Source organism: Castor canadensis, chromosome 5 (assembly GCF_047511655.1).
Source record: "Castor canadensis chromosome 5, mCasCan1.hap1v2, whole genome shotgun sequence".
NCBI lineage: Eukaryota > Metazoa > Chordata > Mammalia > Rodentia > Castoridae > Castor > Castor canadensis.
The window spans coordinates 171438160-171462994 of NC_133390.1; the positions used below are offsets into that span (position 1 = coordinate 171438160).

General features: G+C 44.7%; 1 protein-coding gene across 2 annotated transcripts in view; it reads left to right on the forward strand.

Annotated features, from left to right (window-relative positions):
* The window catches only part of Ptpn1 (protein tyrosine phosphatase non-receptor type 1), a 67503-nt gene that overhangs the window by 28218 nt on the left and 14450 nt on the right, over positions 1-24835 (forward strand). For both annotated transcript variants that reach the window (XM_074074977.1, XM_020179696.2), the window contains exons 2-4: positions 17881-17971; positions 21047-21147; positions 24046-24144. In XM_074074977.1, the coding sequence (XP_073931078.1) occupies positions 17881-17971; positions 21047-21147; positions 24046-24144 (291 nt within the window). The remainder of the gene's footprint in view (positions 1-17880; positions 17972-21046; positions 21148-24045; positions 24145-24835) is intronic.

Below are 24835 nucleotides of genomic sequence, written 5' to 3' on the forward strand. Positions count from 1 at the left end.
AGGCTGAAGGTGTGGCTCAAGTGATAAAATGACTGCCTAGCAAGCATGAGTTGAACTCATTCAAAAGCCCAGTGCCACCCACAAAACATCGTCTTCCTTATTCTGTTCCTTCAAGACATTGAAGATTATGTGTGTTTGCTTTTACCTTCCTCCTTGTTTTGTCCTCATTTCTGAAAATAATTCTTTCACTTTTAATGTTAGAAATTCTGATTCCTTCCACCTGTTTTTATGTCTGTCTCTCTCTCTCTCTCTCTCTCAACAGGGTCTCACTTTGTAACCAGGCTGGCCTTGACCCTGTGATCCTCCTGCCTCCACATCCCTAGTGCTGGGATTACAGGCTCCAGTCTCTTTATTTGATTTCTCATTCTGATTTGTGTTCTTCTATAGCTTCTATTTTTTTCTTAATTTCTTTGGCTTGTTGGATTAGTGTTCATCTGTTGGGGACATCTCTATCTAGCTCATGTTTTCTTTGGGGACATTGTTTTCTCTCATTTTCCTTTCTCCTGTAATGCTGTGTGGAACACTGTTGCTTCTCTCCTGCTGCCCATGTCTAAGTGAATAGACTTTTCTGGAGCTTTCAGGAGGAAGGGTGGGTCACTGGCCTTGGACTTTGGAGCGCTGTCTCCCTGCACCTCCACCCAGCTCAGTCACCTCTCTCAGCCTGTCTTTCCTTTGCCTCGTTTTCCCTGATCTTGCTCCATTTCTTCTTCTCCCAGAAGTTTCTCCTCAGTGCAGGGCTTCGTCTTGGCATGGCATTCAGCTGCTGTCCTGAGAGTTCTGTGTGGCGCAGGGCCTCAACTGTCCCAGCCTTGGGAGAGTCCTCACTCTGCCACCACTTCCACCATCTGCCCAGAACCACAAGGCTGGATGAACCTTCAGAATAAACTGCGTCTGATTGTGTCATTCCCCCTCTTTTAAAGTCTCCTTTATGAAAATTTTCAAATATGGAGAGTAGAGTTCTGTAATAACCCCCAATATCCCCATCACTTTCAATAAATACAAACACACGGTCCGTCTTCTTTGATCTGTACTCTCCACCTATCCCCCCACTTAGCTCTGATTTGCTTTGAAATATATCTTAACAGCATAACAAATGTTTTAAACACACACACACACACACACACACACACCCACCCACCCACCCACCCACCATTGAATACTCAGGGATCAGAGGAGCCGACACCACCTCTGGTTGGACTGAGGGAGGAAGGCAGGAGATGCTACCGTCCAGGGCCTGGGCCAACACGCTCCTGCAGCTGTGTCCAGGAACCAGCCTGTGGGTTGCTCCTGACGTGGTGAGCTCCTCGAGGCCAGAAGTGAATAAGCCACTGCTCACCATGCCTGTTCACAGCAGAGATGGGCAGGCTGGGTCTGATGAGGTCCTTCAGTCAGGGGAATACTGTGTGTTCTGCTGGTGTTGGTGCATGGACCTCTCCTTCCTTGCTTGTGGGGAGCCTGTGTTCCATGTGCCATGGCACGAGGCCTTCCTCTAGTAATGTGCCTGTCAGAAAGTGGTGCTGCCTGCAGGAGAAGCAGAGGGGAAGAGGCATGTCCTTCCAGAAGCCACTCCCTGGCTGGAAAAGTCATCTTCTGTGCTGGAAGGTAAGAGGGCGCCTGCTCCTTCAGCTATGTGCAAGGCTCAGGCACTGTCTCAAGGCCAGCCTCCAGCACTGCTGAGCAGCAAGAACCTGAACAGCTGTATGTGTGCCCAGTGTACCCCGTGGCTCCTGGCCACCCAGATGTGGGTCCCAGTACAAGTATGTTCCCTCTTTCTAGCCTTTGTGTGATGTAAGGGCTCCAAGAGTGACCAGGCAGCGGACCTCTGAGCTCGCTGTGGTGGGGAGTGGTATCCCTGCTCCCCGGGCCCTCATTGCTAAGGGTTTCTCTAGAGCAGCAGTGCCAGAACAGACTGGAGAGGCAGGTTGGACACAGTCTGTGATGGCTTCCTCCCATTGCTGTCAATCCATCTGCAAGGACAAGTGACAGGTCACAGGGTCTCTTTTTCTTCATCACCGGGTGGGCTGCTGTGCACTTACTGTGACTTCACCCTAGCTAACCTTGACGCCTTCCCCTTTTTCCTGCACATCAGCCTCCCCTCTGACGCACACTTTCTACTCAGCAGTGCGCAAACTCACTGAGGACAGGGACAGGGACTGTGACGTGACACCTGTCCCTGCTTGAGGTGGGAGGACGGTTGGCCTCAAGTGCAGCGATGCCCACATGCCCTGTGGTCTTCGTTTTGAAGGCGACCTTCAGCACATGGCCTTGGCCATGTCATCTGACATGGAGTTCTAAAGTGCTTTGTCTCACTTGGGCTGCGCGAGTCCCTGGGGTTTATCTTCTTGGTAGCCTCACTTACGTGTCATTTCATGAGCTTTGGAGGAAGAGTGTGGCTAATTGTGTAACACTTTCCAGGGACATTACCCTGCAGCAGCTGTCAGTGGCCTAGGTTCTTTATGCAGTGGTGACCATGCTCTGAAGCTAGTGGTATGTATATGGATTTTGGTTCCTCTGTAGTTTTGCTTGTGACACTGAGATATTGAACAAACCCTCTTAAGGAAGGATTTGGCACTGGTCAGCTTTCAAAAGCTTCTACAAATTGATGGTATGTTTTTAGCAAAGGTTTACTGCCGGCCTCCATTGCATAACAAATGTATTTTTATGTACTCAGCTCTAAGAAGGCACAGGCCGAAAGATAAGCAGGTATTTCCCAAGACCTGTGACTAGAGGGGCCACGGGATAGGGCCCTTCAGAAATTACATTTTACTAAATAGCAGACCGGTAGTAAAGTGTACTGTTGTGTTGAGATTTTGGTATTTTACACTGGATATTATCTCAGGTATTTACTCTGAATATCTGAATGTAGCTTTTAAATGAAATGTGCCTAATAAAATTGACCTGGGGTTAGAAGTAAAAAACGGAGGCCAGCATGATGCACACCTAGAATCCCAGCTGTGAGAGAGGCATAAGTAGGAGGACTGTGGTCTGAAGCCAGCCGGGGAAAAAATATCTATCTGAAAAATAACTAAAGCAAAAAGGGTGGTGGTATGACCCTAGCAAGTTCAAGGCCCCCCCAAAGTTTAAGCCCTAGTACTGTGGAAGGAAAGGAGGGAGGCAGGAAGGGTGAGTCATGGAAAATAGACTTTTTAAATTCAAAGATCTGCTCATGAGCAGGAACAATTAATGTTTTTAATATTTTCTTGTGTTTTACTTCAAGCTTATACACAAAGTAATATATGTCAGGTAAGAATGTGGAGGGAATATTTGTACCAGAGCCGTTCTGCCCATTCTGTCCTTGTGGAAGAAGGACGATACTTTTTTTTGTTTTTAATTTTCTTTTTATAGAGGGTCTCACTATATAGCCCAGGTTGGCCTTTAACTCCTGATACTTCTGCCTCAGCATCCTCAGTGCTGGGATTACAGGCATGCACTAGCACACTTGGCTAGGAAATTTCCTACATTTTAATCTCTGGTGCTCTCTTGAGCTTTAGTTTGCTAAATAGTTGCAGAGTGAATTTAGCTTGCACCAGCTAAATTCTTAAAAACCAGCTCCATCTAATGGGAAGAGTTCACATCTCTGGGAAATACGATTGGTACCCTCAGAAATGAGAGCTACTAGAGGCCCCTGGAGGGCAGGGAAGGATGCAGCCTTCTGAGCTGCCACACGCTGTAGACTCAGGATGACAGGGCAGCATGGAACTGCTTGGCTGGCCTACCATGCTCTTGTGCTCTTTGAGACAGGACCTCACATTCAAAATCCTCCTGCCTTGTCCTCCTGAGTGCTGGGATTATAGGTATGTCCCACCACGCCCAGTTTATTTAAAGGCAATTTAATGAGCATAGGTGAAATCATAGAAGCAAAATAAACTCCAGATGGGTTATGGTTAAATGGTTGGGGGGAGGGGAGACATTCTCATTCTGAAGAAGATTTTCTTCCTTTCCTTGCCATAAAGGACATTACAGAGGAAATGTTGAAGAGGTTGCAGTGCATCAAACTTTAAAACTACTTTTAATTTTTTATTACACAGGTGATTCGTATTTGCTATGGAAAAATTGGAAAATTGTAGAAGGTAAAGTCACTCAGGTAGCTATGAGAGCTCTGTTGTTACCGCCACAAACACAGTGTTGTGATTATCTGTCCTCCCACACTTAACTTAGCTTTTAAATCATGCAAACAAGTTGGAAAAGCAGTTTCCAACAAAGACAGAGTCAGTAGCTTTAAAACATGAAAATCTTACGTGACTACAATTAGCACTAATATTCCAAAGCATCAGAAGATCAAGGACGGAAAGAGCCTGTCACATGTTTAGACACTTGTGTGCACACTGGCCAGCTAAACTATGCTTCTCTACTGAAGGTGTGCTTACTGCATGCATGAACTGAACAGTGGTTACAAGTGGCAGGCATAGATTGGGTGTGGTGTACACTTCTGTAATCCCAGCTACTGGGGAGGATTGCAGATTGAGGCCAACCTGGGCAAAAAGCTAGTAAGATGCCCATCTCAACAAATAATCTGGGCGTGGTGGTGGACATCTGTGATCTCAGCTATTAATGAGGTATAGATAGGGGGGTTGATGCCTGAAACTGGCCTGGACAAAAAGTGAGACCCTATGCAAAAAGTAACTAAAGCAAAAAAAAAAAAAAAAAATTGGGGAGGCATGGCACAAGTGGTAGAGCACCCTCATAGCAAGCATGAGACGCTGAATTCAAACCAGAAAAAAAAAAAAAAGGCAGGCATAACTTATATCATTGTCTATATTACTTTATTGCAGTATTTTGAGGCAGAATAATGAAGATATAAACAAGCCAGGCCTGATGGTACACACACACCTCTAATCCCAGAGTTTGGGAGGTTGAGGCAGGAGGATTATGAGTTCAAAGCCAGCCTGAACTATATAGCAAGACCCTATCTGAAAAAACTGAAGTCTGGGGATATAGCTCAGTGAAAGAGCACTTGCCCAGCAGTTGCAAGGCCCTGGATTCCATACCCAGCACTGGGAAAAAAAATCAAAAAGAAATTTAAATGTTTAGAAAAAATTTTTGTTCTAGAGACGAATCTTCACAAGATAATATAAGAAAATGTATTTATAAACTTGGGATAGGTGGTATTTCTTAAACAAGATACCTCTGAAAAGCTGACTATCAAGGAAAAGATTGAGAAACTGAACTACATTTAAATAAAGAGCTCTTCATTTTCCCAAAGGCACTCTTTCCCTCCATTGGTTATTAGCAGAAGTCACAAATCCCCCACCCCAAGCCCTTCTGTGAGTGCATCTTCCATCAAGAGGTGGTCTTTCTGCACTTTTCCACTGTGCTTGGCCAGTACGACTTTAGCGATGTGACACATACAGCACCCTGAAAGACTCCTTGAACGTTGCAGCCTGCCTGCCCTCTCTTGTTCCTTTGGAGAATTCTGCAATCCTTCCTTGTGAACAAGGCCAGGCTAGCCTGGTGGTTGGTGAGCAACATGCAGTCCAGTTACCACCATACACCTGACAGCCAGCTAAGCATCTGATATTTGTGTGAGACCGTTGGGTTAGCAGCTGAGCACAGATGCATATGTGAGCTGGCAACATGCCATCCCAGTTAAACCTTTGCCCATAGTGAAGTTCCCGTAGAGTCATGGGCAAGAAGTGTTTGCAGCTTGATACACAGGGAAAGCTAAGATATATATTACCACCAAGGGCCTGTGCCAGAATGCAGAGGAGCACTGCATATCATTAAGAAAAAGACAGATGGCCTAACTGAAAAATTGGCCAAAGGTTATTCAAGATTTGAGTCTACCTCTGTGACATTCTGGAAAAGGCATAACTGTGGAGTCAGCGAAAAAGGATCATTGGTGGACAGGAGTGTGAAGGGGGATGGATGGGGAGATGGCAACAAACTGTGATGGTGGATGTGTTTCACTATGCAGCTGTCAAAACGCATAGAAAGTACAGCAGAATGACCACTTCTGCAACACACATCAAGGGCTTCTGTTGGCTATAGTGCGACATCATGCCTGACTGTCTTAAGACAGGTGTGACATATTCCACTAGTCATTTGTTTTTTTGTTTTTTGGGGTTTTTTTTTTTTTTTCTTAGCACTGTTCTCAACAGAGTGCATGAATTCTTTACATTTATTTATTTATTTATTTGTGGTACTAGGGTTTGAACTCAGGGCCTCATGCTTGCTAGGTAGGCACTCTACCACTTGAGCTACTCCACCAGCCCTCCACTAGTCATTTGTTGTGAATGATTTTATATTGCCACTGTTTATGAATCACTTTATTTATGGTGGGACTGGAGTTTGAACTCAGAGCTTTGTGCTTGCAAAGCAGGTGCTCTATGCTTGAACCACACCTCCAGTCCATTTTGCTCTGGCTCCTTTGGAGATGGGGGGTAACACAATCTTGCTTCCCCAGGCTGGCTCCAAACCATGATCCTCCTTGTCTCAGCCTCCCAGGTGGGTAGGATTACAGGCATGAGCCACTGGCACCTGCCTTGAATTAGTTACTTTAAAACGACAGCATAGAGTGGCTGTTATTATCAGGTGATTGCATTCAGAAATGCTTTTTTGAGTAGGAATTTCAAATAACCCTAAACACTGCATGACATCTTAGCAGGGAATACAGAAGCGCTTAGGCTGTGGCTGAAAGGGGGATGATGTGTCTGTAACCTCATATGATGAGACCTAGAACATGTTGGCATGGCCAACAGGAAGCATCCACTAAGCAGATGGTTTTAGCTTTCATCAGTACCATCCCCCTCAGCAGACTGGCTCAAAGGGATCTTCTGAAGCCCTCAAGGCTTTAAGACCTTTTCTGTTTACCCACCATATCCTAAGGTAGCCTTATGGTGGTGAAGTTCCCTCTTAACGCATGGATTAGAGCCTAAAACAGATAATGGATCTGTGTAGAAACCGAGTTCAGATTGCCTATTAGCAGATGGTGTGTGTGGGCTTGTGTGGTGTGCAGCCTGGCACCACATCTTAGATGCTAGAACCCTTCATTTGTTCCCCAGAGAGAAGCAGGTGCAGAGAGAGGCCATGACTTTGAGCCATTTACTCTGCCTTTACAAGAGTGACCAACTCCTTGGGGTTTGGGAGCCACTTGTACCAGACGAGCTGTTCTGTTTGTTAGGGCTGCCTGTAACAGTACCTTGCTCAGAGCCTGGCGGCTGTTTGTCTGACTGTCTTCCCCACTGGAGCATAAGCTCCAGGATGGCCAGGCGTGTGTCTCTGGTGTCCTGTCCATATCCTCAGTGCTGCCACGTACATGGTCAATTCCCAGATGCACTGAAGTGACACATATGCTGAGTCCTAGATCTTTGCCATTAATCTGTGCTCACAGTTCTTTGGAAGGAGGCCACACAGAAGAGCTTGCTTACCTGCTCTCAAGTTGTTATTTTGTTTTGTGGCCTCACAGAAGAACTGTCATTTCAAATACTTTTGGGCATTGGTTGTGTCTTACTCTTTGTGCCTTCTTCATCCTTCATCCCTCAAATGCAATATAGAAAAGTATCCTGTCTAGAAATCACTTCAGAAGCTCATTTGATTGATGATAGCAATGCATATGCCTTTTCCTTGGTTCTTCTCAGCACAACCTTGTACAGCTTTTGGAATACTCAAGAATTTTTTAATGGCTTTTGGCTTTGTTTTGTTTATTTGGTTTTTTTTGAGGCAAGGTCTCACTATGTAGCCCAGGCTGGCTCAGAACTTCCAATCCTCCTGCCTCAGCCTTCTGAGTGCTGGGATTACAGATGTGCACCACCATATCCAGCTTAGGAATGCTTAAGAAATTCTTAGCTGGGTGCTTGTGGCTCATGTTTGTAATTCCAACTACTTGGGAGGCAGAGCTCAGGAGCATCTCAGTTTGAGGGCAGTCCAGGAAAGAAGTTAGTGAGAGGTTAGCACAACACTCTTGCCCTCAGCAGTGCCTGATACTCAAATAATTGCTGAATGAAAACCAACGATTTTCATTGTTAACATTCTCAATCACAGATACTCACTTTAACTTTAAATTCAATAGAAGAGCTGGGCACCAGTGGCTCACGCCTGTAATCGTAGCTACTCAGGAGGATCCTAGTGACCAGAAGGATCGCAGTTCAAAGTCAGCCCAGGCAAATAGTCCATGTGACCCTATATCGAAAAAACCTGTCACAAAAAGGACTGGTGGAGTGGCTTAAGTTGTAGGCCTTGAGTTCAAACCCCAGTACCGCAAAAAAAAAAAAAAAAAGTTAGACCCCTGTGTCAACAAAAAAGCTGGGTGCAGTGGCACACACCTGTTACCCTAGCTGTGTGGGAGGTGTAAAGCAGGAGGATCATGGTCCAGGCCTACCTCGGCAAAAACATGAGGCCCTCCCAAAGGATAGATACTAAAGTTTAAAAGTCCAAGGCATGACTCAAGCGGTGGAGCACAGCCTAGAAAGCCCAGGCCTGAGTTCAAACCCCAGTTTTCAACCCCCCAAAAATTCTTAAAGTCATTTTCTTTTTGACATTCTGCTCTCTTCCCATCCACACACCTAAGTTGTGCTCAAAAGCACACACTGGTTTTATAAGGATGGTTGTGTTGTGTCATGGGTTCCTAGGTTGCCTCCCTCTCTGGAACCTTGTAGAGAGGACAGTGGTAATTGTCAGTGGTTCCTGTAAAGGAAGCTGTGAACCTTCCACTTTCAGATGTCTGCCACCTGCCCCATCCTCTGCCAGCTGTCCTACTGTCCTCACAGGTGGCAGAACCCTTGAAACTCTCCTTATGGAAAGCAGAAGGGAATCAAAACAGAAGTGAAACGGGGTTGGATTTTCAGACTGTTCTTTTACAGGAACAGTTTTGTGGTTCCCAGTACTTAAATACCCTGGTTCCGGTGTGCTTCATTGACGTCAGTGACTGTAAGTCTGATTCATTTTCTGCCCAAGGTGAGATTCATGACGTTTAACAGAAAATATAAGTGATTTTCAGAAAAACAGACACTATTAAGGACTGTGAAAATAAGGCTTAAAGTCTGTATAAGTGAGTTTTAAAGTTGGTGATTTTGAAAAAGCAATTTTTGTACCTCTTCATTAATGATTCTGTACTAGTTCTCTGTATACATAATATCTCCAGTAGTGTAATGAACTCAGAATGATATTTCTAAATTCTAGCTGACAGCCCAGATGCGTTTTCTGTGCATCTGAGTTTTCCAGTGTAGACTCCACATCAACATGCTTCACTGGCAGTGCTTTCTTTAAGGTAGCTCCACTTCCGAGGAGTCGCTCCTGCAGCAGGGGAAGATTGCAGCTGTGAAGCTGCAGCAGACCCTGGGAATGAGAAAGAGCTGTCAGGACAGGTCTGGAGAGTGGCTTTGTTCCTGTAAGGATCTAGGATCACCAGCGGTGACAGCAGTCCGTTTTCTTACATGTTAAGAGTTTGGTACGGATGTTTAACCATAAGTGTTAAAAAACAGAGTACAGGACCATGTTGGAGCGCTTGGAAAACTGCTTTATTTTCAGTAACTAGCTGTGGGCCCCAGGCTGCCTGCTTCTAAACTGCTCCCTCGTGGTTCACTTCTCGAACAGCCTGGCTGCGCTCCTCTATAGTCTCCTTCAGTTTTCTAATCCTTTGTTCAGGCTAGAGTTTACGTTGTCTCTTGACATTTTTGGAAACATTTTCATGAGTATTGGTTTGTAAGTTTTATTTTATTTTATTTTGGTGGCATCAGGTTTGAACTCAGGGCCTCATGCTTGCTAGGCAGGCACTCTTACTGCCTGAGCCACTCCACCAGCCTGGTAATTGATTTCTTTCCTGAGATTTCTCATTTGTTCTCTTCTGTCTGCTTGTCCTGGTTTTATTTAATCCTGTTTTCATTCTTGCTTACACGAGGTTCCTTTTTCTATCCCTGATGGTAAATATCTTATCATTAAAGTCTCTTGCATGCTGTATGATAAACTTCATATAAGTGGATTGAGTTTAGTTGCTTGTTGCTTATCTTTTCCTGAGCTGGAGACCTTCTGCGCTTTGGGCACACTGCTTACAGGTCATTTTGAGTAGGAGGCCTAATGTTTCACTTTCCTTGGTACTCATTCTGGTTTGAAGCATAGCGGTGCCTTTGTGGTTTCCTCTAAACATAATGGACCATTGCTTTTTGTTCAGAGCACAGGTACACATCAGTGTGAACTGGTCTGCTGTCTCTACCAGAAGTTCCTCTTGCTGCCTTTGGGAAGGGCATGCTGTGTCCCCACTTTTGCCCTCATCCCCTGACTTGTGGGGGATTTGTAAAGCCACTTGTGTTTTCTACCTCGTTTTCCAGATGCACACAGTTGTGTTAGTGACTTGTAATTTACTGTCCTTTTAACTTGGCCCAGACACTGTAGGAGGCGGCTCAGCACCTGCTGGAGCTCTGGCCTCCCGTCCTGTTCCTCCTCCCCTCCTTCCCCACCACTTCAAACTTGGACTTGATTCCCTTCTTAGCATGTGCTGTTACTCAGTGCACAGTCATTTTAAAATTTAAATCAAAACTGGAGTGGCATCGATTAGCTGCATGCTGAGCCTTCTCCTCATTGTTCAAGCACAGTGCTTTGTGTTAGAGTGCAGTAAGCCGGGCGTGGTAGCCATGACCATCACGGGTTTGAGGCCAGCCTGGCCAACACATTGAGACCCTGTTTCAAAATAAATAAATAATAAATAAGTGATAAGGTTGAGTGTATTATCTCTTGCATATTTACTATACACATTATAAGTAAAATAAAAACATTTCCCTAAAGTTTTTTTTTTTCTCCCTGTTGTGCTTAGGGTAAGACCCTGGCCTCATGCTTACTAGGCAGACTATCATCGAGCCACACCCCTGACCCTTTCCTAAGGCTTAGGTAGTAAATTACGTCGTCCCACTAACTTGCATGTATGAAGAATGCAGCCTTGCTTTTTATTTGAGAGGCAGTTTCAAGGTTAACTTGAAAGGCTTGTGCATTTTTTAGGGTATACTCTGTCATTCAGAAAGTTTGTAATTCATTTGTAATTAGACTTATGATTAACAGAATTTGTCCAGCATTCGTTACTTTAAAAATCTCATCTGAACTTTTTGGCGCGCTAACAAAGGGGCCCTGTTTGTGTACTGCGAGCCCTTGCTCAGCCTCAGCCCTGGCGAGCTGCAGGTAGTGCACACCCTGTTCACTGCCATGTTTTAAGTCACCGCCCAGGCTCTACTTCTGCATTCCCTGGTCCCACTCTGCCTGTCCATTTCTGAGGCTTACTAGCTGTCCTGAATGAAGTGCAAGGGAAGAGCGGGCAAGTGTCTGTGGCATCCATTTGGGGAGGGGCTGGGAGGCGGGTGCCAGTCACTGCCAGGCCACTTACCTGCTTCTGCTTTTCCTCTCGTGTTTGTTTCTGACTTTTGCTTTGCTGCTGCTGTTATTTTAAGACAGGATCTCACTATGTAGCCATAATACTCCACCTCAGCCTCCAAAATACATGGGATTACAGGCATGTACCACTATACCTGTTTCCCTTTCTGCTTTGAGTTCATGGGGGTTTTTTGGTTTTGTTTTGCGGTACTGGGGCTTGAACTCAGGGCCTTCACCTTGAGCCACTCTCCCAACCCTTTTTGTGATGGGTATTTTCAAGATAGGGTCTCAAGAACTACTTGCCAGGCTGGCTTTGAACTGGATTCTCCAGATCTCTGCCCCCTGAGTAACTAGGATTACAGGCATGGGTTCCTGTTTTAATTACTACTCTGATGTTGATCTTGTTAAGAGGTTGTGTGGGCAACTGTAAAAACAGCACAGAAACGCCAAGAATTGCTAGCAATCTAGAAAGTGGACTGGATCAGACATTGTCTTATACCTACTCCCTTTCCAGAGTCTTGCCCCGGGACATGCAGCATTGGTATACAGATAGGGAATCCTGCATTCATTCAGTCAACAAAGTTCCAGTGAGCGCCTGTACTAGGAGGTGCTGTGCAGCCCAGCCTCTGAGCAGACTCCCATCTGCTGGCAGGAAGCCTCTAACCTTGTAGAGGTGAATCATTTAAAAATGAGCAATACGTCTACCAACACAGCCAATGACACATTCACCTACTACTGCAGAGAACGACTCCAGTTGAAGCCAGTATTGCTGTTTCACTCAACAAAGTGTCCAGTAAAAGCTTGAAAATATTTCATTTCTGTGAGACTGGGCTTGTTTTTATGCCTGTGTATTTTCAAGAGAAAGAGATCTCATGAGCTGAAGGCCTGGCTCCGATCAAAAATCAGAGGCCAGCCTGGACTATATTTTCAGCTTGTCTGAAAATATAGAAAAAGAAAAAAGGTCAAATGAGCCAAATACAAAACAAACAACTAGCAAGGTGTTAGGTATAAATCTAACCTTATTAACAATTGTGTTAACTTATGATCCAAATACCTGAATTAAGGAGGAAGATTGTCAGATTAGACTTTAAAAAGTGTGGCCCAACTATATGCTCTCTACAGAATTTCACTTTAAAAATAAAGACTTAGTTAGGTGAGGGTAGGTAAAAGGATACAGATAAATAAACCATGCACACACTAACCAAAAGAAAGCTGGGCTGAGGTACTGCTCAGGAGGTAGAGCACTTGCCTAGGCTGAGTTCAACCCCCAGTAACACAAAATCTATCTTACCTATGTGTGGATGGATGGATGGATGGATGGATGGATGGAAAGAAAGGTAAGTGGCCATATTTCTATCAAAGTAAACTTGAGAATAAGAGCTAGTAGCAGAGATTAAGTGAGATGCTTACTATTAATGAGATGGTCAGTTCATCAAGAAGACATCCAGTCCTAGTGACAGATTTCTAGACAAATGAAGCAGAAACTGATCTGTTTAATTCAGAATTAAATAGATTTCGACGAGCTTCTTACAGCAGTTGATAATCAATAGGGATATAGTGGAATTAGTACATGGAGTAAGAGAATGTGGCACTCTTTCTCTTAAAATCCAAGTTGGGATGCACACAGCTCAGCCTGCTTGAGCTAACTGACATGCAGAGAGTACTCACTCTATGACACATTTTTTTCAAATGCACATAGAATATTCGAAGGTAGATCATATTCTATATCATAAAGCTGTTGTGAATGAAAACAATGGATTTTGAGAGCAATTTTACATGTATAGAAGTCTCACTGAATTGTAAAGGATGGTATTTTATGACCAGGCAGAGTTAAAGTAGCAATCAATGACACTGTCTAGAAAGTCACCACACATTTGGAAATTCAGCAGCACACTTGCACATATCCCTTTCTTAGATGGAGGAGATATTTTGACAGAATGGAAGCACAGCACATGAAAACTTGGTAAGACACAGCTAAAGCCATGTTTAGAGGGAAACTTATGGCATTGATGTTTGTATTAGAAAAGAACAAAATTCTAATACCCAGTTATCCTCAGAGGTTAGAAAGAAGATCAGATTAAATCCACAGTTAAGAAGAAAGGTAAAGATAATAGAAATCAAATGAATAGCTATTTTTATCTAGCTAAACTGGTTAAAGGAAAGGGAAAGACACACTACTACCTACCTAGTGGGGAAATCCCCTGGATTAAAACAGCTTCATGCCAGTAAATTCAATAAGTTAGATGGCATGGGAGAAAATGTTTGGAGGGACTGGGCACAGTGGTGCAAACCTGTAATCCCAACACAGGGAAAGCTGAGGCAGGAGGATTGTGAGTTCGAAGTCAGCCTGGGCTACATAGTAAGACCTGTCTCAAAAAAAGAAATTGAAATTGAAGGATACCATGCCTTGGTTGGCAGTGGGGCTGGGAGTGGATCTTTTTGGAATGGTGGAGGTGCTCCGTGTCTTGGCCATGTTGATAATTACATGAATGAAGGCATGACTCAAAACTCAGCATTTAAAATGGATATTTTCAAAAGTCGTAAGTTATACCTCAGAGTTGGTTAGAGAAACCTGTGGAACTACACACTTAAAGTCTGTGCATTTTACTTTATGAGCATATCTTAGTTTTAAAACCTATTTAAGTTGAGTGCCAGTGGCTCACACCTATACTGCTAGCTACTTTGGAGGGTGAGATTGGGAGGATCACAGTTCAAGGCCAACTCTGGCAAATAGTTGGGGAGATCCTATCTCCAAAATAACCAGAGCAAAATGGACTGGAGGAGTGGCTAAAGCATTGGAGCACCTTTTTTGCAAGTGTGTGCCCTGAGTTCAAACCCAGTCCCACCAATCCCCTTCCCTCCCTCTCTTCCGTCCTCTCTCCCCATACACACAAGCAAGGTGTATGCTAATAATCCTTTTGCTTAAATAAGGTCAGTTGCAGCTGGCCATGTTTGCTCAGAGCCAACATTCCGTAGCCTGTGCTTTCTCCGTATTCAGAACTTGTTGGGTCTTTGTTGCACTGGCATGATCATTTCACTCCACAGGAGGAATTCATGTCTCCCTTAGGGCTTCCAGTAACAATAGGAAAACAAATGTAAAACTCCAGTTGTATTCCCTTTACTTTTCCTGAAAGCTTAGCCCTATCCGTAGATGATGGGAAGGACGTGTTACTAGTGGATTGGTCTGTTTGATCTCAGCTAGGTTTAAAGATATCAGCTGGTCTTTCATATGAGTCATAAGCTCTTTGCTGGCATTTTATAAATAAATATGTGGAGTAAGAGAATGTGGCACTTTTCTTTCTTAAATCCAGGCTGGATATGTGCACAGCTCAGGAAGTCTCAAAGAGATCCATAGGTTTAGACTACAATCCTATGGTTTGCGGCCCCCCATGTAGCAGTGCTTTTCCCCTGCCTCTTTCCTCACAGACCACCATTTCCAGTAATTTGAGCTGCTGGCCGCAGGGTGTATGTAGTTCCGAAATTCTTTTTTTTTTTTTGGTGGCACTGGGGTTTGAACTCGGGGCCTCTCACTTGCTAGGCAAGCATTCTACCACTTGAGCCACTTCACCACTCCTCTGTAATTCTAAGTAAAGTGTTTCTCTTCCAGTTCATTGGTTTAGACATTCAATCATTCACCTTATGTGGCTACCTGTAGTCACCGGTAGCGCACTGCACTTCATTAGTAAGCACCTGCTTTGCTTCATATGCTTTCTGTGTATTTATTGCTGATTCTTCCCATGCCTTCTTCTAGCCTCTCAGGACACTTTTTCACAGGGTCCCTTCACTGTCCAAAAACCATAATGCAACCTACATATATAATTTAACTTTTCCTAGTAGCCACAGCAAACGAAGAGTAAAAAGAAGCAGATAAAATGAATGTATATTTTATTTAACCCAGTTTGGCTAGTGGAGTGAGTGGTTCAAGTGATAACAGTGTCTGCCTAACTAGCATGAGGGCCTGAGTTCAAACCCTAGTGTAGCCAAAATAACAACAAAACATGTATTTTGGGCTGGCAGAGTAGCTCAGGTGGCAGACTGCCTGCCTAGCAAGCATGAAGTCCTGAGTTCAAGCCTCAGTACTACCAAAAAAAAAAATTGTCCAAATTGTTATTTCTGCAACTATTGGTATTTCAGATACTTGAGATAATGCTAGTTCCTCTCATACTAAGTCTTCAAACTCCGGAGGTGTGCTGCCTGCAGCACACCTCCACACACTGGCTGGCTGCAGTAGTGATTGGTGTGCTGGATACAGCGGTTCAGGCGCTTCATCAGTTTCAGGTTTTTGTGATGACATCTGACTGGAGGCCCTCTTCTTCTGCTAGGTCTGTCCGCTGCTACACATGGCTGTGATCTTGTGATTCCCTTTGCTTTGCTTCTGATTGGAATCCCTGTTGCCTGATTTCAGGTCTTCTCCTTTCCCTCTGCTCGTTTAATTGGGTCACAGTTCGTATGCTGGAAAAAGGTGTATTATTGAGGCTACTGTCTCTTGAGTCCTACTTGCAGAAAACTTAGTTTCTACAGTTTTTATGAAAGTTTCCTCTGCTTTTGTTTTCACATTGGGCCATATTCCTTCCTTTCTCTTTCTTGGTTTATGTCTTTACTCAGGTGGAAGACATGCTGGGAAAAGGGAGTGCAGATGGCAAAGTGTGAGGCCCTCCCTGTGTGATGAGCAATGTTTCCGTTGTCTCTTTTCATGGGTTGCTGAGTTGGGGATAGAATTCTGGGTTTTAGAAATCATTTTTCTTCAGAATCTTGAAGGCGTTGCTCCATTGCTGGCCAGTGTTCAATGTCCTTCTTATGAAGTCGGACCATTCCAATCACCTTTCCCTTTGAAAGTGAACTGCTTTTTTATCCCCTCTGGAACAGAGTATTCTCCCTGTCCACTGGACTCAGGATTGCACATTAACTGCTTTAGAATGGGCCTGTTTTATCATTGTGATGAACACTGAGGGGCTGGGAATTGCCTTGAATTATTTTTTCATGTTTTCCTTCCTTGTATTTTTATTTTGGTTCATTTGTCTATTTATTTTGACTTTATTTTCTGGAGGATTTCTTCTACTTTTTTCTGACTTTTCAACTGAGTTTATAATTTTTGCTATCTTGTTCTAAGTTCCAAGAGATATTTTTATTTTATATAACATTCTGTGTTTAATTTGCAGATAGAAGATCTTTTCTTATCTTTTGGAGTATAGTAGTGATAAATATTTTAGATCTTCCTGTCCTCTGCAGAGGACACCCCTTGTTTCCTCCAAGGGATGTTTTCCCTGGTTTTTGTTTTTCTCTTACTGATTTTCTTGCCATTTTGCATTAGGAATGTCGGCATTGGGAGACAGGGCTTTAAAGATGTCAGTCAGCACAGCCTCCAGGCAGGCTGCCAGCAGTATGTTTTAGTCTTTCCTCTTGTCTGGTCAGATCATCTAGAGCACTGTACCTCCTGCCTGGAAGGAAAGATGCAGCGAGGCGAGTGTTTGATAGGAAAAGGAGTCTGGGGGGTCCGCCAGACTTACACCCATTGTTGATGGAACAGTCACATTTTCCACTGTAGCTCAGTGAGAGCTTCTGATTTACATTTCTCAGAAAGTAGTGCTCCAAGTTTCTGCAGAAGTGTGAGTCGGCACAGTAGCTTGCAAGAGGACAAGGTAGGGTGGACTCTACCTTTCCTCACATGCCATGCTTGCCCCTCCTTCCAGCATGGCAGCACGTCTTGTGCTCTGGAGGACTCGGGAAGTCTGGGACGGCTCTGGGCTTTTGCACCGTGGCTTGCAACCATGCTTTCTCAGGCCCAGCAGACTCCCGGGTGTTCTGGTTTCTGGCTTGCAGAACTCTCTTGCTGCTGTCTCTTTTCCTGCTCTCCCTTATGCTCTTGTCTTTCTTTTTAATTGTGGCAAATCTACAAAAGATCAAATTTACCATTTGAACCATCTGTTAGACTTACAGCTTCATGGCAGTAAGTATACTTACATTGTTGTGCACGCTTGTCTTTTAGTGCTCAGAACAGACCGCTCGCTCCTAATGAGTGATTCTGTGAGTGTAGTGGTGTCCTAGGAGGGAGCAGAGTTAGACTCACATGATTCATCTAGCAGGAGGCAGGAGGCTCCTCCTAATCCAGGGGCACTGGCTCTGTCTGCCTTCTCCTAGGAGAGCAGTTAGATGGTTTGCCTAAGTGTCCCTTTATAGAAGTCTCCAACCGGAACTCCCAGACCTGGCATTCCAGGCTCTTCAAGATCTGGCCTGCCCACCCGTGTCCTCTAGCCGGCTGTCATCCCTCCCTACTGCCCACTTACTGTTCCTGGCAGCAGGTGGCTCTGCAGCCCCCTTGCCTTTGCTGTGCTGGGCATCCTGAGTAAAATGCACCCCTTCCAGCTCTGCCTCTTGCCTCTTCCAGCTTCCAGCCCCACATCATGGCCTCCAACCCCGGGCCTATGGTTCCTCTTCTGTTTCCCTCCTGTGACCTGACCTTGTCTGTACTTCTGAATTATCTCCTTGCCCTCCCACAATGCCTGGCATATCACTGGTGCCCAGTTAAATGTACAGATGAATTCCTGGTGCCAGAGATTTCAAACGAGAACTCTTCATCCTTTCTTATAGGACATCCGACATGAAGCTAGTGACTTCCCATGCAGAGTGGCAAAGCTTCCCAAGAACAAAAACCGCAACAGGTACCGAGACGTCAGTCCCTGTAAGTATCCCCAGCGTCTCCTTCTCAGTGCAAGGTCTTTCTGACATGACTCCTTTATCCTTTACCCCAGGGTTTGAAGAGGCTTATGACCTGTCTTCTGTCATATGGGCACTAAAGATTGAGAGTAAATGGTCCATTTTTCTACCACTATAGAAGGATAAGGCTTTCGTTTCTGGAAAATTCAGCAAAGTCCAAACACTGCTTTTTAGCTTTGTTTTGTGATGAGTCATTTTCCCACCAGCTGAAGCAGAGTACAGCAGGCATGATGTCCCTTTTTGGGTGACTCAGCAGCAGTATTATTAGCCCCCATCATTATTGTTGCCCGCACAGGCAGGCAGGGGTGGAAGCTGGGCACCCCTCCACTAAATATGCAGGTCAACTCTGCACAGAGCCTGCCCCCAACCACCTCCACCAGTTCTCTCCTACCTGCCCTTAGTGCCTGCTGGCCAAAGGCAGCCTCCTGCCACCTGGGTGATTGGTTCTCAGTGTGCCGGTATCTTGAAAGTAAATAACTGAACTCATTAGGATTTGTGTAAAGCAAGAAAAACTGAGTTCAGGACTGAACTTTTCCATGTCCACTGGGCCTCATAGGCCTTTGTGACTCCCTTCTGGGTCTGTAGACCTTGCCCCTCAGCAGAGCCATAGCCGCCAGCATCTCCTGGCAGTTGCTTAGGTTCCTGGGAACCTAAAATTGGTACAGTGGTGCCTTCTGCATCTCAGCTCAGCCACTGAGAGCTGTGTAGTGTGGACAAGTTGGTCCTTTCTCCAGTCATCAGTTAAACAGGAGTCTTTGTTAGCTCTTAGCAGTGTGTGAAGGTGAAATGGAACAAAAGCCACTTAATCCGGCACCTTGCTAAAATGCTATGAGTACTCAGTAAGTATTGGCTAGATGGAGACAGTGGCCACCAGGTCATCTGAAGAGCACATCTGTGGGTCCTCGGGTGATATGTGATGGCGTCCAGTACCCAATGCTTTTGATACAGCATGCCTAGACCAAGGCACCTCACAGGGATTTATGTAGAAGTCCAGTGCGCTATCCATTGCGCAGTAGATCATGGGGGTTTATTTAAAATAGCAACAACAGGGCTGGTGGAGCGGCTCAAGCGGTAGAGCATCTGCCTAGCAAGCGTGAGGCCCTGAGTTCAAACACTCATACCACCAAAACCAGTAATAACAATAATAAAATAAAATAACAACAACAAAATAAAACACCAAAGCCTTTGTGATTCTGCTATGAAGTCCTGGCCAGCTAATATGAGTGTGACAGAACACTCAGTGCTCACCCCTTGGCACCACAGTATCCTGGGTTTGCTAGCTTTTTCTGTGCAGCTCTGAATGGGGGAATAGTGTCTGTACTATTCCTTTGCTACATTTTGGCTCATTTCTCTCCTAAAGAGTTTTAGAGTTTTAGCTGTACAACACTGAAGATACTCTACCTGGAAACTATTCCCAAACTTTTCCACCCTTGGTCTCATTCCTCTTATCTATCTTTTTCTCCTCTACCTTTACTCTCTAGTAGAAAAAGTAGTTTGCTGTTATAGGAGAAAGGAAGAGAATCATCCAAGGTCGAAGGTGACCTGCTGCCCAGCCCACAGGGCTGATGGTGACAGTAACAACACTTACCTCACACCCGCTGCCGAGTGCAGCTTTCCCTCAGCCCTCTTGGTACAGAGTTTGTATCAGCAAGTGAAAAAACAAGGCTCAGAGGACAAGGTGTTTGCAGAAGGTCATCTAGTGCTATTTAAACCCACTCGACCCACCAGTGTAATCAGTTTTTTGTTTTTGTTTTTGTATTAAATATCTTTTATCTCTGTACCCTCTTAAAAATTACCCAGCTACCTCAATTTGTGTTAGCCCTCCATTGTGAAAAACGGCATTCTGGGAAGTTGCTCATTTCTGGGATGAAATCCTTCTTTAGAACAAAAGACCCAAAGCACTATCCCCAGAAGTGCCTCCTAATGCCTCCTTTCCCATTGGTCTCAGGTGAACATACTACCTTACAGGTAGTCACCGGGTTCATTGTCCCATGTGCTGTGCCAGAAACACAAGTACCCACCTGCTCTTATTAGCCAGCAGGGTAAGGCAAAGTGGCCCTGGGAACCTCTGCTTTTTTGACAAAGTAATGATGCAGGGCAGGGAGGGGAGGCTGTTTTTGGTTTGTTTTTTTGTTTTGTTTTGTTTTTGTTTTTTGTTTTTTTTCTTTTTCCTTCAGTAACCTGAGATAGAACTTCCGAATTAATTTAATTCTAAAAACTAATCTAAAAGTTACATTTGAACTCTTCAGTATTTGGGGTTTGGCGTTTTTTCCAGTTAAATTCTTTTTTTTTTTATGTCTTTTGTTCGTTTACTTTTTGATACAGGGTCTCACTGTGTTTGCTCAGGCTGGCCTCAAACTCGAGATGCTCCTGCTTCAGCCTCTTGAGTGCTGAAATTACAGGCATGTACCACCATGCCAGACTCCTCTTTTAAGTGTTTCTGATTGTAACATACGAAAGATTTAGAATCGTTTAAATTTATTACATATGAACTTTAAAGAAAAACAAAAGACGTGTATAAAAGAATTCAAGATAATGACTTTTCATGCTGCCTTAGGTCATTTACTCTTCACACCACTGGGCCCAGGTGAGTTGGAGGTGCAATCATAAACCCTGCCTACTGTAGCTCATTGTGCCAGCTGTAGTTAGGGTGTCTGGGGTGAGTTTGCAGTGACTTTGTTCCTTTTTAGAGACTGAAGGCACTATAATTTTTATGTTAGGTATGAGAAAACAGATCCTTTGATGCCCTCCTGTGGCCTGCCAAGTTTGGAGAATATGGTCCTCATCCCAGGAAGATAGGGCCTGAGAACAGACTGCCCAAATAGGACATGATCTAGGGCTTTGTGTACTTTATTGTTACTGCTATTCAGTGTTTTGTTTCAGGCATGTCAGAGAATCCTTCCCAAAAACATCAGTCACTCTACGTAGATGACTAGCATCACTTAAAACATCCAAGCCTCGAGCAGTGTGAACACCCATAGTGCCACGGACTACTTTTCTCTGCTGTTCTGATTAACCTGAGTTCTGGTTTGCCTTTCAGTTGACCACAGTCGGATTAAACTACATCAAGAAGATAATGACTATATCAATGCTAGCTTGATAAAAATGGAAGAAGCTCAAAGGAGCTACATTCTCACCCAGGTAAAGAGATTGACTGAGTTTTTCTTTAATGTCAACTTAAGAGTTTTAGAATGTTGTTGTCTACACTGCAAATAAAATCTACCACATCCTTTAGAAGTTCAGGTTTTTCATAAACCGAAAAGCAACACCATGGGGGGATAATCTTCCTCAGAGACTGTTTGGTTGCAGCACCACTCTTTTCTGGGAAGTATGAAGTCACTGGGAATGGGCACAGAAAGAAAACAGTATAAGTTGCCAGTGGTCTGTTGCCAGGGGCTGTGGAGCTAAGGCTGGAGAAGGGCCTAGACCTATGCTGATCCCAGGTGGATTTGCCTCAGTGCCATGCACTCTTGCTGGTAGATCTGAAGGGCTAGCAGGAGGCTGGGCATCTTTGTCCAGAGAGCTGCTCAGATTTCCTCACTATGGGCCTCATTCTTTGGCCCAGAATAAAGCATCATTAGAGTATGTGAACAAGAATGAAATATCTTTTAAAATTCCTATTGGCTCTTGGCATCTTTATAGAAAAAGATCATGAAAGTGGTTTAATAATTGAACCTCTTATAAAACCAAAAGATCATGAGTATCTGGGAAAGGGGATGAAAGAGTTTCTTTTTAATTAATTCTATCCAGTCTTAACCTGTTACCTGAAGTTTGATGTAAACAGATCTTAATTGTCTTGTTTTGTTTTGGCTTTTTTTTTTTAATCATAATTTTCATTTTCTCTTTCCATATCAGCTTATCAGTGTTCTATATGGCTTAAGTTATAGGGTGATTTTCAACATCACAATTCTGCTTTATATTTGCAAATTAAAACTCTGGTGTGGCCAGAAAGCTTTGTAGGCAAAGGCTGCGTTGGGCAGAGGCCAGGCCAGGGCATTTCCACCCTCACCTCACCCTTCTTCACTCTTTCTCATCCCCACCCAGTTTCTCCTTGTCTGTGACCGAAATCAACCCCAATGCCTCCCAGTTGATGTGTGGAACATCAGCCAGGCTGTGTTCAGTCCTGTGGGGCAGAATAAGTTTCTTGTTGTGTGAGTACGGGGCCAGCCTTCCCTAGGCCTCAAGCCCCAGATCCTCTAATACCTCTGGGTTTTTGGGGTGGGCTGCTAGCATAGGGGTTGATAAAGAGGGAGTTGCCTACTGGAAGCAAGCTGGTGGGAAAAGGGTGAGGCATAAATAACTTCTCGAGGGCCTCTCTTGTTGGAGGAGTCAAAGTTCTTCCTGATTTCAGCCATTCAACTTTGACATGAGGTCTATACCCATTAGAGGGCATGTAATGTCAGAGTCAAATGGAGCATTAAGAGATTACCAGGGAAACTCATACTGCTCTCCTTCTCACTCCCATCCCCTAGCAATTACATGGAACCTGTGATGTTTTTTCCCATTTGTGAGGTGGAACTGTAGATGCTGTAAACTCTTGCATAGTACCTTTGTGCTTTGAAGAAGAAATTGAGAAGGAATCAAAACAGTGACCCCAAAGTGTCACTTCTAGACAGCATGACTGAAACATTTCCCAAGCCACCCTTCCCGTTTTTTCTTATGCTGTCCATTATGCAGGTACTACTTTTATAAAATATATTCTCATTTTGGAAAATTCGGTCACTGTCCTCAGCTTCCACCACTAAGGGCCCACTGAATTGGAGGTGTGTCCTTTCAGATCTCAGTGGGTTCGCTCCTTCAGACCCTTTTATTTATCTGTTTTTTGGAGGAACTGGGGTTTGAATTCAGGGCTTCATGCTTGCAAAGCAGTCACTTTGTCACTTGAACCACAACTCCAGCCTCTTCCGTGGTATTGGGATAGGGAAGGTGATAGATGAGTAGCAGAGAACTACAGCTGTGAAGGACCAGAACCAGAGGGCAAAAAGCCCAGATGTCCAGCCAGGTGCCACAGTCTTTCACCTGCCAGGCGCTATCTTTCTGATGGTTATGTGTGTGATGACTGTTGTCAGAGTCCTTGTGATACTCACTCAGACATCAGAACATTTTGCCTGGCTCAGGTAGGAAGTTTGAGAGGAACTCAGAGAAGACAGAGAAGATGCTGAGAGCTAGCATGGAAGGAGAGTGTAGCAAAGATTGAAGGAATACAGGGACCTTGGGTGGAAGTAGGTGAGAATGGAGACCATCCCACAAAATGAAGAATGGGAAGGACAGCCCTGGGGTGGAAGTGATTGCTGAAGTGAACTCCAGGCTTTCTTGTACCTGGGTCCAGTCATCATTCTTGCCCATGACCGAGTGGGCTTGCTGCTCCCCAAGCACCTCTTCCTCCCCCTGCCGGAGCACCTGCATGACCATTTGCAAGCCCACATCTCTCCGGTTCCTTGGTACAGGGATGATGGCTACCTGTGGCCAGGTCTGTCCTTGTTAATAGTAAGAGCAGTAGCTCACATTGTATTGGCACTTACGGTATTTCAGGTACTGTGCCATGTTCTTTACATAGCTAAATGGACTTGGTTAACTGTGATAGGCGCTGTCTTTAGTCAAGTGAGATTGACCAGGAAACTGAAGCACAGAGAAGTGAAGCGACTTGCCTGAGGTCACAAGATGACAGTGACAGGAACTGCTAGAGTATCGAGGTTATTCGTGGCCGATACTGCCTCTCGGCTCACACAGTAGTTTTGTCCCATGTCCCACCAGTCCTTCAGCCAGCAACCAGACTCAGAGGCAGAATCTTCTGTACTTGGTACAGCCCTTCCCAGCCCTGCTTCGGAAGTTGAAATGACTTTTCATTGCATGGTAGAATGTAGATTTCGTGACTGATCATTGCAAAGGGAGTGGCGTGTCCTGTCCCAGCCTCAGCTACCACTCTGAGCTGGTGAGGACGGAGGGCACTGAAATCCACTGACATCCACTGACTGCCTGTGATGAGCCTACATCACAGTGTCTGTCTCCAGCGTCACAGTTTGTAACTTGTGTTTGCAGGGCCCCCTGCCTAACACGTGTGGGCACTTCTGGGAGATGGTATGGGAGCAGAAGAGCAGAGGCGTAGTCATGCTCAACCGGGTGATGGAGAAAGGGTCGGTAAGTCATCTTTGGTTTCCTCTTGGTGTCACTGTCTGTGTGCACACCAGTCCACAGTGCTACCGTTGTTTGTCTGAATTTCCATATTTTCTTTATTGCTTTTATATTTCCTTTACATTGTATCTTTTTTACTTAAAAAAATGAAAGAAGCAAAGTATAAATACACATTGTTGCAAACAAGTCAATTTGATGAATAAAAAGGGAGAGAAAAGTAAGGTTGCCCTTGACCCATTTTGGTGGGGCCTGCAGGCCTTCTGTGGGTGTTCCGATTTGCTCTGCCTGCACTTCCTACTGCTGCCACTGTGTCATAGACTTGGGTAAGCATTGTTGCTCTTCATGCAACTTTTTATGTGTCTTCATTGTGTCTGCCTTTTGGCTGGTCAGGGTGTGTGCCTCCAGTTGCTACAGAGGTGACTGTGAAATTCAGTTGCCACCAGGAAATGTCCTGGACACTTACCCCTGGCCACACTGCTTCACTGTGGCGGGTGTCTGCTGGTGCGTTTACTTCAGGATTAATGTCAGAAATTCTAAGTTCTTTGCAAGTCTTAACACTATCCTTCAGACTCTACTGCTGGCCTCACAGGATAGATACAACAATGGTGTGGCTTATAGAACCTGCAGGTCTGACCTTGGCTACCTGGACCACCTCTCCCCACCCCAAACTCCAACTGGGACAAACTTTCTGTTCCAA